Here is a 15,493-nt window from a genome sequence, read left to right as displayed (position 1 = left end):
CCTTAGATCCTGGCATTAAATCTCTGTGATGTGTTTTGTCTGGCTGTGTATAAACACTACACTATTCTTCCTGCGTCTTTAACGCTGCTATTAATAACACCTCCACTGTCACATGTGTATTTATTGTGTGCAGAGACTGCCTGTTTCCATTCGCCTCACATTGTTAATCCTGGTGCTCGCACCTCGGCCGTGGTACCATAATTGCTCATGTAAAATATGATCTCGAGTATTGATGTTTACTGTCACGTGACGTCACTACATCCGGGTACTGGTCACCACAGGCGCCATACTTGGATGTTGTAACTTTAGACATTACATACAGTATCATATTGGAATGAAAGTATACCTTTTAACACCCCCGAGGAACCGGTATATGTTTTTATGTATACGCGCTATTGACTTTTGATAGATTTTTTAGGAAAAAAATGACGGTAATCACTGCCGCCCCCCAACTCAAAAAGCAAAAAAATAATATTCATCACATAAGTGGGGGGAAGAAGAAAAAAACCAGAACACTTTTATTTGCAGCTCACTTATCTCATAACTGTGAGCCGTATATGCTAACCACTAGGTCATAGTGCTAGCGCATATGGTTTCATTTGTTTGTATTACTAACATCTCAATAACAGGTGCTACATATTTTGTTTGCCACGTATATTTACTTGGCCACAATGAAAAATAAAGAACCTTGACATTTTAAAAAGAGCATTGAGACATGCGAGAAGCAAAGGTAGTAAAGTATACCTTTTTTTTTTCAGAACTTAAACTTTTCCTGACATGTCACAGCGGTATCCTGGCTATGATGGAATTTGCATTCATTACAAAATGAAAACAAAATCTAAGCTATTCCACCTCTGGAGTTCAGAGATGCTCATCCCAAGAGTACCATTGTGACATGGAAGCTTTTTTTTTTTCAGGGCCAAAATATTTGCATCACCTGAGAGTTGTTTTTGGCTATTTCACTGCATGTCCGTCCGTCCGTCCATCCATCTGTCATCTGGATCGCACATGACCGACGCCGTGACTGAATGCTGCCATCTGGACAACATATTTGCTTTCGGGGATGTGGTGAAGGCAGGACACCCACACGTGCTTCAGAATGACATGAATGATACTTTAAGTTGATCCACAAATCCAAATGAATCCAGTGATTTTTTTATTTTTTATTTTATTTGTTTTACTTACTCGACTCACAGAAAGCGGGGACAAATCCACACACGTTCCACAGTTAGTTAGTTAGTTAGTTAGTTAGTTAGTTAGTTAGTAAGGTAATTAAGTAAGTTAGGTAGGTAGATGCGTAGGAACGTTGATAGCTAGATAGGTAGCTAGCTTGATAGGTAAGTAGCTAGCTTGAAAGGTAGGTAAGTAGGGGGCTAATTAGCAGGTAGCTAGCTATATACAGCAGGTCACTAATTAGGAAGGTAGATAATTGGATAAACAAACTCTAAAGATGACTTTTGAGGCAGTATTTGCCAACCTTTATTGAGCCATGGCATCCGTTTTACACAAGAAAAATCTCACCGCACACCACCAAATAAAAATAATGATGATCGCCTCTCAATTTACCCACAAATTGACTTACTCAGTAAAAATGTGTAGTCTGTGTTTTTGAACACAAAGCTCATACACTCGCAGGAAGTCATGACTTACTGTACGTATTCTGTTGTATGAATGGCAACAGGTGAATATCCAGGTATACTATGCCTTCCGCCACCAAATGGAAAAGCATTTCATTGTTCTGCCTTTCACTCTACGTCACTGGCATAGATAGAGATAGAGACAGCGATATATTTGTAATTAAGAAATAATATTTTTCTCACAAATGAGGTGGAACTGGATAATTTCCCATAGCGCCGCCGATGATCACTGGCTGAAGGGGACAATTTAGTGTCCTGGCGTACAAAAGCTTGCAATGTCAGGCCAACTTGGCAGAAAACCTTAATTAAAGTCAACTTCAAAAGATTCCAGTGGAGAAGGGGAAGCGATAACTGAACGGATGGCATCATCAGTTAAGTCGTAACAAATTCTCAGCAGGGGGAAGGATCATTAGAGGCTCTTTCAGGACCACAACAATTTGTTTATGTCCTTCTCTGTGCACCAGGTGCTGCTACCCGGCATGGATTTTCTTACTCAATAACATTCTCAGGTGTCTTCCTGCTCTTGTTAGCAGAGATGATTACAAGGTCAGAATAGTTTACAGGAGCATGTGACCCATGTGAAGAGGCTCGGGCACACGTGATGGGCATGTGCGACTGTTCATAATTTTGTGTTATTTGTTAATGCAGATTATTGTCTTTAAACTATATGAATAGATGCTGTTATAGATATAAAACATTTTTTTCCCAAAAGAAATAATATAATTCACTAATTCACCCTCATAAAATAGAACTATTCACTGTACAGGTAATGTTAATTCCTGCCAAACAATTGTGCTCGAACTACAAAGTGTAATGTTTTTGTTCTTCTTTGCTGCTTCCACTGTATTCCGCAGTGTGCTTTGCAGAAGAGACGTCCTGGTTGCAGACCTTTTAATCCTCAACGAGGTTTTTGGTATCTGTTGATAGGACTCCCTGCCTGAGGGCAGAATAATAAACTGTGAGCGAGGATGATCAAAAACAATAAACAGAAAATATGCGCGTGACGGGAACTCGGAATAGGAATCATGCGTGCATCAGATATGTGCCAATAAGTGCTGAGAAGATGTGCCGACGCGGCCTCTGCTTGCAAATTTACGTGCTCATAAAAGAAAACAGCTTCCTCATTTAGGATTCCAACAAAACATATTTTTCTTCATGTGCAACTTTTCGATAAATAACCAGGGTGAGGTGGACGGAGAAAGTCAGATGGATGACCGGGTTAGGAAAATAGTGCATTTTTACAACCTGGAATCACTGTTCGATCCCTGTTTCCAAAAGGCTTAGATGAACTTTTGTAACAGCTCCTCAACTTCCCAGTAGCCAAAATCAGTTTAATAACTACTACAGAAACTCCCACTATTCGCGGGGGATAGGGACCGAGGCCTGCCACGAACAATCGGGGGTGGGGGAAGGAGGATGGGGTACCCTAGAAATGCCTATATTGGTAGCCTAAATGGTAAACATACCACAAAATATGATCCCAAAATATTTTAATATCCATCCATCTTTAAAAAATGGCTTACAGCTGTTTTTATTTGGAAAAACTGCTCATGTACATGCGGTGAAATAAATTTTGCTCCTTCTTAAACTATAAAATGTATAATATATAAATGGTAGTATCACAGTCGGCATGTATCACTTCAACATTTCTTTGACACCAATTAATAATTTCCGATTACCCAGGGCTTTGGCGCCATCTTGTGGTAACTTAGAGCATTGTAGAAAGGGCATTAAAAGCTTGAATATGAGTTTTTCAGTGGCTTGATGAAGAAATGTGCCACTGACAAAAACACAAATAGGTGAATAGTGAACACCATAGACAGGCTATTTAAAGTAGTATCGATGTTGCGGTGCTACAACCCTTTTAGTAACTGGTATCTGAATACAAACCGTGCAGCAACACATGTAGACAGACAATATAACAACACGCACAGGCTTATATTCTTTATCTTCGTCGTGTGCATACGTATGTATGTATTATATTGCCCATGGTGGCCAAGGCGTGCACACCAGAAGGAGCTGCACTACGAATGTGTGAAATCATAAGGCACAAACTGTTTAATTCTTGATTGATTTAATTATATTATTAGAGTATCTGTTTAAAGTATAATATAGTAGAGTGCATTTAAAAGATACCCTACTTTTCTTTTGTCAGTGTTTTTGGGGACTGGAACGGATTCTGGAAACACTAAGAGACAGTCTTATCAAAGAAAAATGTCCATTATGTCAGACAAACATAACCCCAAAGAAACCAATAAAACGCTAAGACAATGAATACCCAACCCAGAGGTTATCAGTTACGCACGCTATTCAGTATATAGAGTATCTCTGAGATTTACGAATGCCAGCACTGATGTCAGCGAGGACTTTATTGTGGTGAAAACTTCATAAAGTCTAAATGATAGAACGAGCATAAATCGTCCTCAGGAGTTCATGGTCGGGTCGAGGTTGCATGCAGAAGAGGGGCTACAAATGTTTGGCATGTAAACACCTGAATGCGAGACAGTATTTGTGTCAAAGTCAATTTCCCCGTTTCAGAGTTTGAGGCGGCAGGCAGACGCTGGAAGACGATAAAGTCGGTGGGCGGGGGGGAACACGAGCAAACATCCCCCACAGCCATCAATATGTCATAGGGCTTGTGGAGCTATTTTAATGCTGCCTCACTACAACTATTAGAAATATTATCTAGATGTCGATTTAGAAAAAGAACAAAATCGCTAGCATCCCATGACTATCAACACATTTATGTGTCTCAAATATGACCTCCTTTTCAAAAACGACCACCAGAAAATTTAAAGTAAAATATCTCGGAAAACATGGTCCAAAATTGGAAAAATGAATCAAGAACCATAACAAGATTATGCCTGAAAAAAAAAGTAACTTCAAGGTTTTACGATTTCAAAAGTTCAACCCCTTTAGCACATCTCATTAATAATAATGTATTGTTAGTCTTAAAACTTAATGATAACTTTTATACTTCGGTGACTACCAACTATGCTACGATGTTACTTATTGAAGTAGTGAGACTCATGAAAGGTTAAACTTTCTACACACTTTGTTTTTAAGTCTTACTATTAGTAACCAGGACTTTTAGAATGTATTTTTTTGTGCTTAAAAGACTATTAACAATGCAAAAAATATTCACAACACATTTTTGGGGAGTTAATGAATTAGTGTTACTCAAAAGTAATATTTTTTACACTTAATTATTTTTAAGTTTTAATATTAATAACTGGTACTTGTATACATTATTTTTGTTAAACTATTGATTATGCTAAAATGTGTTATTATGTTGAAATTTAATTTAATAGGTTGAAGACAGTTATGAACTGTACTTTTAATACTAAATTTGTCGATTTTTTTTATATTAATAGTAAATGAAAACAGTCCTATTATGTACTATTGCTTTTTTTGGTACTGTTAAACCCCTACAGTAACTATGCTATACTACAACTATAAAACGTGACTTAAACCAGTGTGTTTCCCAACCTTAATCAAGCCAAGACACAAATTTCACATTTGTAAAGAGTGTGTACTTAACAATGATCTCGTCTCAATTTACTCACAAATGAAAAACACAAAGCAACAAAAAATTCTACTTTATGAATTGCAACAGGTTAATTGCACCTTCTGCCATTGAATTGTTCTGCCTGTCACTATATGTCAATGGCATAGAAAGCTGAACCAAGATACGTTATGTGTCGTAAGTAAGTAATTTTTTTTGCACTAATTGAGTTGAAATTGGATAATTTCCTGCGGCACACCTGATGATGTCTCCCGGCACACTAATGAATTAAACAACCCTCAAATGGATTTATCTATTTCCAATCAAAGGTATAAAAAAAAAAAATCCTACTGGAATGGATTGTGTTAGACTTCTGATGATCTACTCTGAATGGTCTCGGAATCATGTGCGCAAGAAGCTAGAATTTTCTTTCATCCTAACATTTTCCCTCCAGCGGTCCCTGTTCCTCCAGTAAGAGTGTCTTTCTCTCTATCATTTAAAAAAAAAAAAGAAAAAAAAGAGAAAAAAATATCATCTGCACTCAATCTAAATAATTATCCCGAGCAAATGCACAGCAGAGCCAGCGTAAGAGGTGCAGTAGAATGGCGCACAGAGGCGAATGAAAAAAATCAGCAGCCTGTGCTTGTTATTAGTCATCTCTGCTGCCTTGGAAAGATGGTTTGGGATTTGGGCCACGAGAAGCTAATGTGGCTCCATTGCCCAAAATTCAAAGCAAAATCTGATGACTTGCTGTTGCGATGTCTATCAAACGTCTTCTTATTTACATATTTCAAACATTGGCTTAAAAAAAATAAAAAAAAACCCGACATACTTCTTTTTAAGTCACTGTCAGTGTGTGTAAATGCTTGCTAGGAGTTTTCGTGCTGCGTTCAAGAGTTTCAATCAAAAGTCGCCCCACATAAACACAGTAAACTAAAAGACTGATTAGACTCCAGGGCCTCGGCTGCGTGACAAATCCACGTGGGAACTCAGAGCCGTCCTCAGATGAATATCTCCGTGTTTTAAATTTCTACTTCACTCTCGAGAATTGCGTGTCGTCGCGTTCCAGACGTCTCCGAAAAGCCCCTTTATAGTTGAAGGATGGCCGCGAAAAAAGAAAATAATCAAAAAGTCCTCCTAGACTCCTCGTCTTTATTTACGTACCGACCTTTAAAGGAACATGGTGTTGTAATGTGACCTTAAGATAACACTTTCAAAAATCATGTTGTCCTGACTTGTAACAATAAGTCTGATGCGACGGTGACCTCGGATCACCTGCTCTAGCGGTCTCGTGTGTTAGCTTTAGCGTCAGTGCTAACGTCCCAGTTCCTACTTGCGTGCCGTGTGTTCGCTAAAATAATAAGTGAATGTTTATTTCCAGACACGATGATATAGCACAGACGCATTCTATTAGCGTTTGGCTCGGGGGTCTAGCTTCTGACTACGTGTTTGTCGGTGATCAAATGCACATTTATCACTGCTGTCTATTTTGTATGTACCACTAATGGAAGTAAATTGCATGACAGCAGTAGGGTGGGGCTATAGGTAGTAGTGGGAGGTAATTGTGTACAAATACTATGTTACTGTACTTAAGTAGATATTTCAGGTATCTGCACTTATTTTTCTGACAACTTTTTAGCTAAACCGATATCTGCACTTACTACTCCTTAGTTTGTCAAAATAGGCTTATGTTTTTCATCCTCGACAATGTTAAAAAAGGCAACATTCACTGTACACGTCCTTTTTGCAGTTTTTGTAAGTGTATCATTCCCTTGCCCATGACTAGCCAGTTGACATTGAGCAGCGTTGCAAAATTGCCACCTGGCAAGAAGTTTGACTGTCCCTGACTGCAGTTCAGTGCCAGTATGAGAAGCTCTATGGCCGTCACAAAGTTCCAACGTGTAGTACAATCAGTGGCGGTAATTGGCATGTGCGAAGCGTGCGACCGCACAGAGCGGCACTGCGCAGGATCAGGGGTTTTTGATATGGTCCATAGTACCGTCATATAGTACCTTTTCCAACTGAGGACCACGGTCTCAGATTTGGAAGCCCTGATTCTCAACCCGACCGCTTCACACTGGGTTGCGAACCGCTCCAACGAGATTAAAGATCGCAGCTTGATGGGACCAACACAACTACAAAAGCAGAGACGCAAGACTGAGGCCACCGAACTGGATCCCTTCAACAACTCAGCTGCACTTGGCAATTTTGTCCATAAAGTTCATGAACAAAATCGTGACAAAGGGCAGCGTTGGCAGAGTCCAACCCTCACTGGAAATGAATCAGATTTACTGCCAGCAATAGAATAAACTGTCAAATGTTGATGGTCTCACAATTGCTTTGACTAAAGATTGATTGCGTCATGCAGGCATCGCCTGCCTGGTAAAGACAGTTTGGACTTCAGAGAGTTGTTTCTTCACTAATATACGCAGCCGTCAGATAAAATAAAATAAAAAACGTCTTGAGTGTTTCTATGCAGCAACAGATGAACTTTTTCCCTCCATATTGTCAACCCACTTTCCCTCTCTGGGTCGGCCCTTGTAAAACCGCGAATATGATGTCCATGTGCTTATACATAAGACTGGGAAAAGTAGTACTGATTTGACTCCTTTACTTAAGTAAAAGTTTAAAAAAACTAAAGATTGAAATGTACTTAAGCTGTTGTTGTCATTGTTTCAACTTTTTTTTTTAATATATAATATATATATATATATATATATCTTTTTTTATATACCATCAGCTAGCTAGCGTTGTCTCTGACTTAATACTCAAGTAAAGTACAGACACCTGGAAAATCTACATAAGTACAGTAAATAAGTATTTGTACTTTGTTACTTCCCATAACTGCTGGCCATATGCTAAGCTAAACCTTAATTAGCATAAAAACTGTGAAGACATTCCAGTGCCCGCAAAGCTTCAAAGAACACGTTTAGGTTAGGAAACACTCTGCCTCAGAATATTAGCTCTATTTTTTTTAAGTCTTCTATTTCAATCCCGCAACCAAACCCAGACATTCTCCACCGGTCTGTTGTCCCTGAAGGCTTTTTTTCTTTAAATATTCTGGAACATTTCTCACTTTGGGTCTTCCAACATGTTTTTAAATGTTTTTTTTTTTCCATGTCTAAACGACAGGCTTGTTTAGATTTTCCAAGTAAAAGTCATTTTATGATCGTAAAAGTCTTCCAAAAGACAATCATCTTCCATTGGGCTCGATGCAGCTCAAGTTTTTGGATTAGTTTTTGGTCTTCAGTGTTAATTGTCCAAGAATCGACCAACTAAATACTTTAACATTTTTTTCTTTGGGTACTCCACCATGTTTTTAGAATGCTTTTTTTTTTTCAATGTCTAAAGGACATGCTTATTTGGATTTTCCAAGTAAAAAGTCCTTTTATGATTGTAAAAAGTCTTCCAAAAGTCAATCATCATCCATTGTGGTAAACCCAGCTCAGTTTTATTTATGTTATTTCTTTTTGTACTGGTCTTCAGCGTTGATTGTCCAATTGACCAGCTAAACGACTATGTTTTTATATGCTGTTTGCATTTTCCACGCGCAAGTCCTTTCATGCTCGTCAGATGTCTTCCCAAAGACAATCATCTTCCTGAAGAGTAGACCAGCTAAAATAATTGAACTGAGTTTATTCTGTGACACTGACCGTGTTTTTCTAATGTCAACATTTCCCATAGCAATTAATGTAAAGTGAATTCTTCCATTGCCTGTTGCCATCATGAAAGCTATATTATCTCTTACATTTGTAAATGTTTTATACAAGTATGAGTAGGGCCACACTGATGGACAATTTAGAGTCTTCAATGAACATAAGATGGATGTTTTTTTTTTGTCTGTTATATTTTTGCGCATAACCTGTGTAGAGTATGAAGTGCACTTTGATAGCTCAATGTCATACGAGTGTCTGCCATCATGTCTAAACTCTGAACGATTAAAATAGTGCAAAAAAACAAAAAAAGTGTTGATGGTGCTTTCCGATAAACCTGTTAGAGCAGTCGTAGTCCTGTAGAAGGCAGTGTGATCGGCGCCTGTGATCGTTTGACTTCTTCCATTGTTTGGCCTTTCTTTCCAGCGTGCGGACTTGCTGAAGCAGATTTTCTCTTTCCCCCATAAAGCAGTCTTTGAAGCTGAAAAACCAAATGAATTGCAATCAAACTAACGTTAATTTTCTGCGTGTTTTTATTATAGTTTGACCAATAATCATAGGAATAATAACACAGCATACATATGTTGTAATTCACACTATATGTCAATAAGTAGTGTGACTAACATGGGCCTTTAATGCGTGGATATAATGCAGCTTTTTGCTTAAATTTGATGCCAAACCTCATTTAAATCAAGTTACACTATAACAACATAGTATTTTAATGCTGTAAAACCCAACGCCTGCTGCATGGAAACGTGTCTTAAGCGTGACCATGTGACCTCGGTGCGTTCAGGCAGCTTCCCACCTCTTGACGCACGCCATCCAGTAGCGCTGTTGCTGACACAGCCATTCAAACTGCTCCAGCGTTTCCTGGAGCTTCCTCGCACCGCTGTCATTCTCCCATCGCAGAGCTCTCACCTCAGAAACAACATCATGCATTATTATTATTGTTATAATATGCACTAATAACCAGGATGTAGTCAACCCCCCCAAAAAAGCAGACAAGGTGTGGGACTCTTTCATACTGTTCTTATTACGTTTTTTTTTTTTTAACACAAGCAACTTGTCTTGTGCACTTGCAGTGAAAGGTAATTGTAGATTTTGGAAGGTTTGTGGTTTGATTGACTGGTTTGGAATTGTCCAAGTCAAGTGTAAATTAAAAAAAAACAAAAAGAAGAAAATCTTGACAGATAGGAATGTTTCATGATTTCCCCGACTGCTAATTTAGCGTTTCATCATTTCTGGAGGAACTTGGCTTCACGCTTGACAAAGACAAATAACCCACACTTGCACTTTAAACCTCCATTAGAATCTCTCTATGAAGACAAGGGCGTTAGTGTTGAGCAAATCTGACACCTGCTGGACAAAAGAGGCAATGCAGAGTAGCCTATTGCTGTATAATTGTTATTCAAAATGTTTCCCTTGTCATTTCGGGTTATTCAATGTGATGTAAAAAACGCATGACATTTTTTAATATAGTTTGTAGAGTTGTATTTGTATTTCTGTGATGGGACACAACACGACATTACATGTACACCAGCACAATCCAAAGAAATCCCCAAATTTTGCCTTCACAAAAACTAATACCCATTTTGTTTGTGGTATAATAGGCCCATAATATATTGGAACAAATGCATACTATGTCTCATATTTGTGTTGTTTTTATTATATATGATGGTTAAAAAAATAAATCCCCAAATTCTTCCTTTATAAAGGTAATAACGCTAATAGTGTTGGCTTCTAGGCTAAAATAATAAAATCAAATCCATGCTAAGGTTTTATTTATATGATGGAAACTATTTTCCTTTATAAACATAATTCTCATTTTGACCGTTATATAGGCCTACAATATTAAATTACTTTAAATGCATGACATATATAGTTTATAATGAAAATAATAATAATAATATCATCGACACTACTAAGTACACCACAATTTGACACCCACAATTTTGCCTTTACATAGATAATGGAAATATTAAGATGTTACAGACCAAAAGTATGTTTGGTACACCTGCACAATCTAATATAATCTAATAATATATATATATATATATATATATATATATATATATATATATACCCTGTACACACTGTTCTAAAGTCTGGGGTCACTTGGAAATTCTAAAGAACTGCACAGTACTTTTACAATGAAGATAACATTTTCTTTTCTATTAAAAAAATGACATTTCTGAGTGACTGAGTTATCATTTTTGCATTATTAGTTGTTATTGTTTACCTGTTCTTCGTGTGCAAAGCGCAAATCCATCAGCTCCGCCGCCATCTTCTTGTTGGCGTCTCGAAGCTGATCCAGCTCTGCAGTCTTACTGTTGGCGACATGAGGAACACATCAGTACATATTTTTCACATTTTTTTCTTTTTTTTCTTTTTTTTACTTGAGAGCTGTTCCTAATATTAAGGTTACCACATTAGAGGGACAAAATATTAAAACAACTCTCCGTATGACGCAGTGGAGAAACAACAACCAAAGGAATAATAGTTTACATTTCCAGGTCCGCCTGGAGGCCATCAGTCAGCGCTTCGCCACGGTGGTCCTCGGGGTGCAGCTCCGCCCCGAGGCTCTCGGCCTCCCTGCGCTGCTGTAGCAGGGCCTTGGCGTGCAGCTCCTCCGCCAGGCCCTCCAGCTGCGCCTCAGAGCTCTGAAGGCACAGCAGCTCTGAGCACACTTGACGCAGCAGCTCGGCATCGCGCTCAGTCTCCCCCGCCAGGAAAACCACACGCTGCTGTAGCCACTCCACCAACTCCTATAAAAAAATATACAACTGATAATGTAGTTGCAAAAGTGTGCACACCCTCTCATAACAAGAGATATGGCTGTGTTCAGATTTAACCTGTCAAATTCAAACTCGTGTTAAATGGGAGTCAGCACACATCTGCCACCATTTAAAGTGCTTCTGACTAACCACAAATAAACTTCGGCTGTTGCAGTACTTCAATGAAGCTGAATGAAGTTCTTGAGTTCTTCAACCTGATTGGTTAATTATAAACGCAGTCTCGTCCCCAGTTATAAGAGGCTGTGCACATTCGTGTTTTATTTCTCCTCTTTAAAATATATATATATTTTCAATTAGGTTGTACAGGTTATAGGTCACATTAATGGTGAAAAAAAGTTTAGAAATTAATGATCTTGGTTTCATTACTCTCAAAAACCTTGCATTTGAACAGTCTGTAGATGGGGATGGTCTGTAGATGGATAATGAGTAGAGATTGATGGACGTATAGATAAATAGAAAGATGCAGTACTCAAATAGATGCAACGCTGTAAATTATTTTGTTGAGCGCATAGCTCAAGACAAGCCTAAACCTGATGCGTGAGTGTCTGTCGTGCCAGCCCAAATTCCTGTCAAATTTATGTGTTTATTAAGAATATCTCCGTAGTGGGGGATAAAGTGCTAAACTGGAAATGGGTTTCAAAAACAACTTATTTCCAATTCAGAAAAACACAAAAACGATCTAAATACATAATGCACTAATTAAAATCAAAGAAATGATTCATTTGTATTAATACTCGCTTGGATGTGTGTCAAAAATATCCTAAAAAAATCCTGGACAATTTACTGCAAAACCTCTGCATTTACAAACTGTTAAACTGTTGTACACTCATTGACACGTAATTAAAGCAAATGCAGCATAGGGTGCTAACTGTTACTGCTCTTGGGTACATTTTCTAAACCTTACTTTACGAGAATGTGAGGTTAAATCCAGCACCGGGTTATTTTGAAATTCTATTTGGACCATTTAAACCTCATTGGCCTCTTTTATGTTATATGGTTCATTTGAATTCAGGGGCAGAGTGCAAAAGAGCCTTTTTCTGGAAGCAATAATTTGCTGATTCACCACTAATCCCACTGAACGGTGCCTAGTGTGCACTGTGTTCTTTGCTCAGTTGAAAACATACAACACAAGAATGAGGCTTCAGTGGATGACGGTTCATATTATACAATGGGCATATAAGACATACACTGTCTTTAATCATATACAAATTTATATAAGATGGTCAAAAAGATCCTAGCACAGTTACAAGTTTTAAAAAAACTATTGAGATTTATGTGCTTGCCATTGAAGGTGAGACTCGTCAGAAATGGGATGCCACACGGATCTGTCTTAGGTCCTCTTCTTCATTTAATACTGTATATTTTCATTTGCAATACCTCAAAGGTCTTCCCTACATCCTCTCCTATTTGTATTTGTACTGTACATTCCAAGTGGAGTAACCAAAGGCTCTGCCCTCTGTAACTTGTTTTGTATTTATAAAGTATATTCCATGTGCACTAGTAGTGTACTGGCTCATCTGTCTTTCATGTAGAGGGCGCGGGTTCTATTCCTGGCCAGCAGCAACAACTGTATATTTCATGTGGAATACTACAAGGCTCTGTTCTATGTCCACTTGTAGTTTCATTTTATGTCTTTCTGCTAAACAAAGAACATATTTGATCAGATAATAATTGCAACAAAAAAAATCCCAATGGGGAAATTACAGTGCTCCCCAAAAAATTATTCCATTTCAGTGTCAACTCAGCCTTTGTTCAAAGCTAAACATGAAAGCTGAATGCATTGGCCAGAGTCCTGTTCAAATACTAAAATCATATCAAAACTTTACTTTAGAACTATAGGACACAGGTTCAAGTCCCACTTTGGACAAAAATGTAAAAATAGCAACTAATTGTTGGAGAGATGCTAGTTTATTTACAGACTACTGTCGACCACCCCAGCTCAAGTGTTGCAGCACTCTTCATGCACCTCTTTCACTATGAATCTCACTTTAAATGCCTCTGTGTGAGTAATCTGGTTCTGTGTGTGGTATGCAACACAAAGTATACATCAGAGTGGGAGTTGAACTTCCCATTGAGGGACATTAATCCATCCATCCATCCATTTTCTGAGCCGCTTCTCCTCACTAGGGTCGCGGGGTGTGCTGGAGCCTATCCCAGCTGTCATCGGGCAGGAGGCGGGGTACACCCTGAACTGGTTGCCAGCCAATCGCAGGGCACATAGAAACAAACAACCATTCGCACTCACAGTCATGCCTACAGGCAATTTAGAGTCTCCAATTAATGCATGTTTTTGGGATGTGGGAGGAAACCGGAGTGCCCGGAGAAAACCCACGCAGGCACGGGGAGAACATGCAAACTCCACACAGGCGGGGCCAGGGATTGAATCCGGGTCCTCAGAAATGTGAGGCCGACGCTCTAACCAGTAGGCCACCGTGCCGCCAGGGACATTAATATAATTTAAAAAATATATACAGTGGGGTGAAGAGGCCAAGGAAGATTACATTTCTCAGTGAATAATGCATGAATCTTCTGGGATAAAATTAGCCCTCTGCAGGAGTTTGATATCTATGAAGGGATTCAACGTGGTGCTGATATGAATTAAAGATATTTGGCCTGTTTCATAAAAGCGATCTGCACCTGCTGCTGTTGGATCGTGCCAATAAGCTGGTCCTGTGTCCTCCTGAGCTCCACGTTGCTCTTCTCCAGGTGGAAAAGTTGAGCAGCCACAGCTTGGAAGTCATTCTGCAGCTTCTTCTCTCTTTCCCTAGACAACAGAAACTCCCTGTCTGACACAGCTGCAAACACGAGAAGGTAGGCTCAACCACAGAATCACTTTAACAGCATGAAAGTGTTCCTGGACTACAGATTAAAACACTAAAATCATGTTCCCGTATTCGCACTTAAATGATGGCGCACTTACTGTATAAACTTTTAAAGGTACATAAAGTGTCCGTCTACCTTTGTCTCGAGCCAAATGCGTGCACTTGGCTGTCAGATACTGGATCTGACTGTAGTCTTCATCCCTCTGCACATGGAAAAACCTCCTCATGGTCGGCCTTTTCCATCTACAACTTCTTCTACTTTCCCATGATCCTACAGTGTAAGCACTCGGTCCGCTCCAACACCTACTGGACGTCTCCCAGAGGAGTATTCAAGCAGCACTGGAGCGTGTGGACTGAGGGCACATTGCAACGTTAATCTGAGTGAGTTGGTTTCAAAACAAAGAGGCCAGGTGGCTGGCACGTGTTTAGGTCCATTGCTTTTTTTCTTTTTTAAATACATTTACCTGAGAGGTGACTAATAACACAGGTATGCAGAAAATGTATAAAATGTTGGGACATGTTGTGTCGAGCATGCAGTTTGGCTAATGGATTTACAGCGAGTCAGCACCTTCCCCTTTGTAAAAACATAAAATTAAAATCCATGCCTGAGGGAAATACAGCTGGCAGGTAATAACACCTTCTGTGTTGAATGAAACATAACACTTATGTTCGGAAACAATACCTTTTAGCCGACCTTAAAAGAAGTGATGGTGTTTGTTTTAAATTGGAAAAAAATGCATACAGTATAGTGTCTCCTTTTAAACAAGAAAATGAGCACTGTGTTCAAGGTGCCTGTCATAATATTCACTGCCAGCAGAGGGAGACAAAAGCCATCTTTGACTCTTGTGACTACTACGCCTCTGAAAGTTTGGTGTGGGGGACTTTTCAAAAACATATATTATAAAATATTGAAAGCATATTATATTATGCAATTATGTATTAATAGTCATACTATTTTTATGAATATATATATATTTTTTAATTCCTCCCAAAATTAAAATAAAACATAAGCTTTATCCATGACAGCAGAACAAGATAAATCATTTGTTTGTTCGTAGCAGATGCTCATTTCTCAGTAGTC

General features: G+C 38.8%; 1 protein-coding gene across 1 annotated transcript; it reads right to left on the bottom strand.

Moving 5' to 3' along the window:
• Nucleotides 1–1,133: 1,133 nt before the first annotated feature.
• On the bottom strand, nucleotides 1,134–14,813 carry LOC133485018 (uncharacterized). Its single transcript, XM_061788321.1, has 7 exons — nucleotides 14,549–14,813; nucleotides 14,228–14,385; nucleotides 11,301–11,560; nucleotides 11,035–11,122; nucleotides 9,601–9,713; nucleotides 9,133–9,276; nucleotides 1,134–2,574 (listed from the first exon to the last, which is right to left on the bottom strand). The coding sequence occupies exons 1-7, from the start codon at nucleotides 14,637–14,639 to the stop codon at nucleotides 2,529–2,531; spliced, it is 900 nt and encodes a 299-aa protein (XP_061644305.1). The 5' UTR covers nucleotides 14,640–14,813; the 3' UTR covers nucleotides 1,134–2,528.
• Nucleotides 14,814–15,493: the final 680 nt, after the last annotated feature.

Source organism: Phyllopteryx taeniolatus, chromosome 10, assembly GCF_024500385.1.
Source record: "Phyllopteryx taeniolatus isolate TA_2022b chromosome 10, UOR_Ptae_1.2, whole genome shotgun sequence".
In the NCBI taxonomy this organism is placed as follows: Eukaryota; Metazoa; Chordata; class Actinopteri; order Syngnathiformes; family Syngnathidae; genus Phyllopteryx; species Phyllopteryx taeniolatus.
Note: the sequence above shows the minus strand (reverse complement) of the source record. Positions and strands in the feature narration are given on the sequence as shown.

Excerpts from the sequence above, each read along its gene's own strand:
- LOC133485018 (XM_061788321.1), bottom strand. The coding sequence starts at position 14,639 with ATGAGGAGGTTTTTCCATGTGCAGAGGGATGAAGACTACAGTCAGATC. Across the intron at positions 11,561-14,227 it reads GCACGATCCAACAGCAGCAG|GAGTTGGTGGAGTGGCTACA; the intron begins GTGCAGATCGCT and ends ATTTTTTTATAG. Across the intron at positions 9,714-11,034 it reads GCTTTGCACACGAAGAACAG|GTGAGAGCTCTGCGATGGGA; the intron begins GTAAACAATAAC and ends GTTGTTTCTGAG.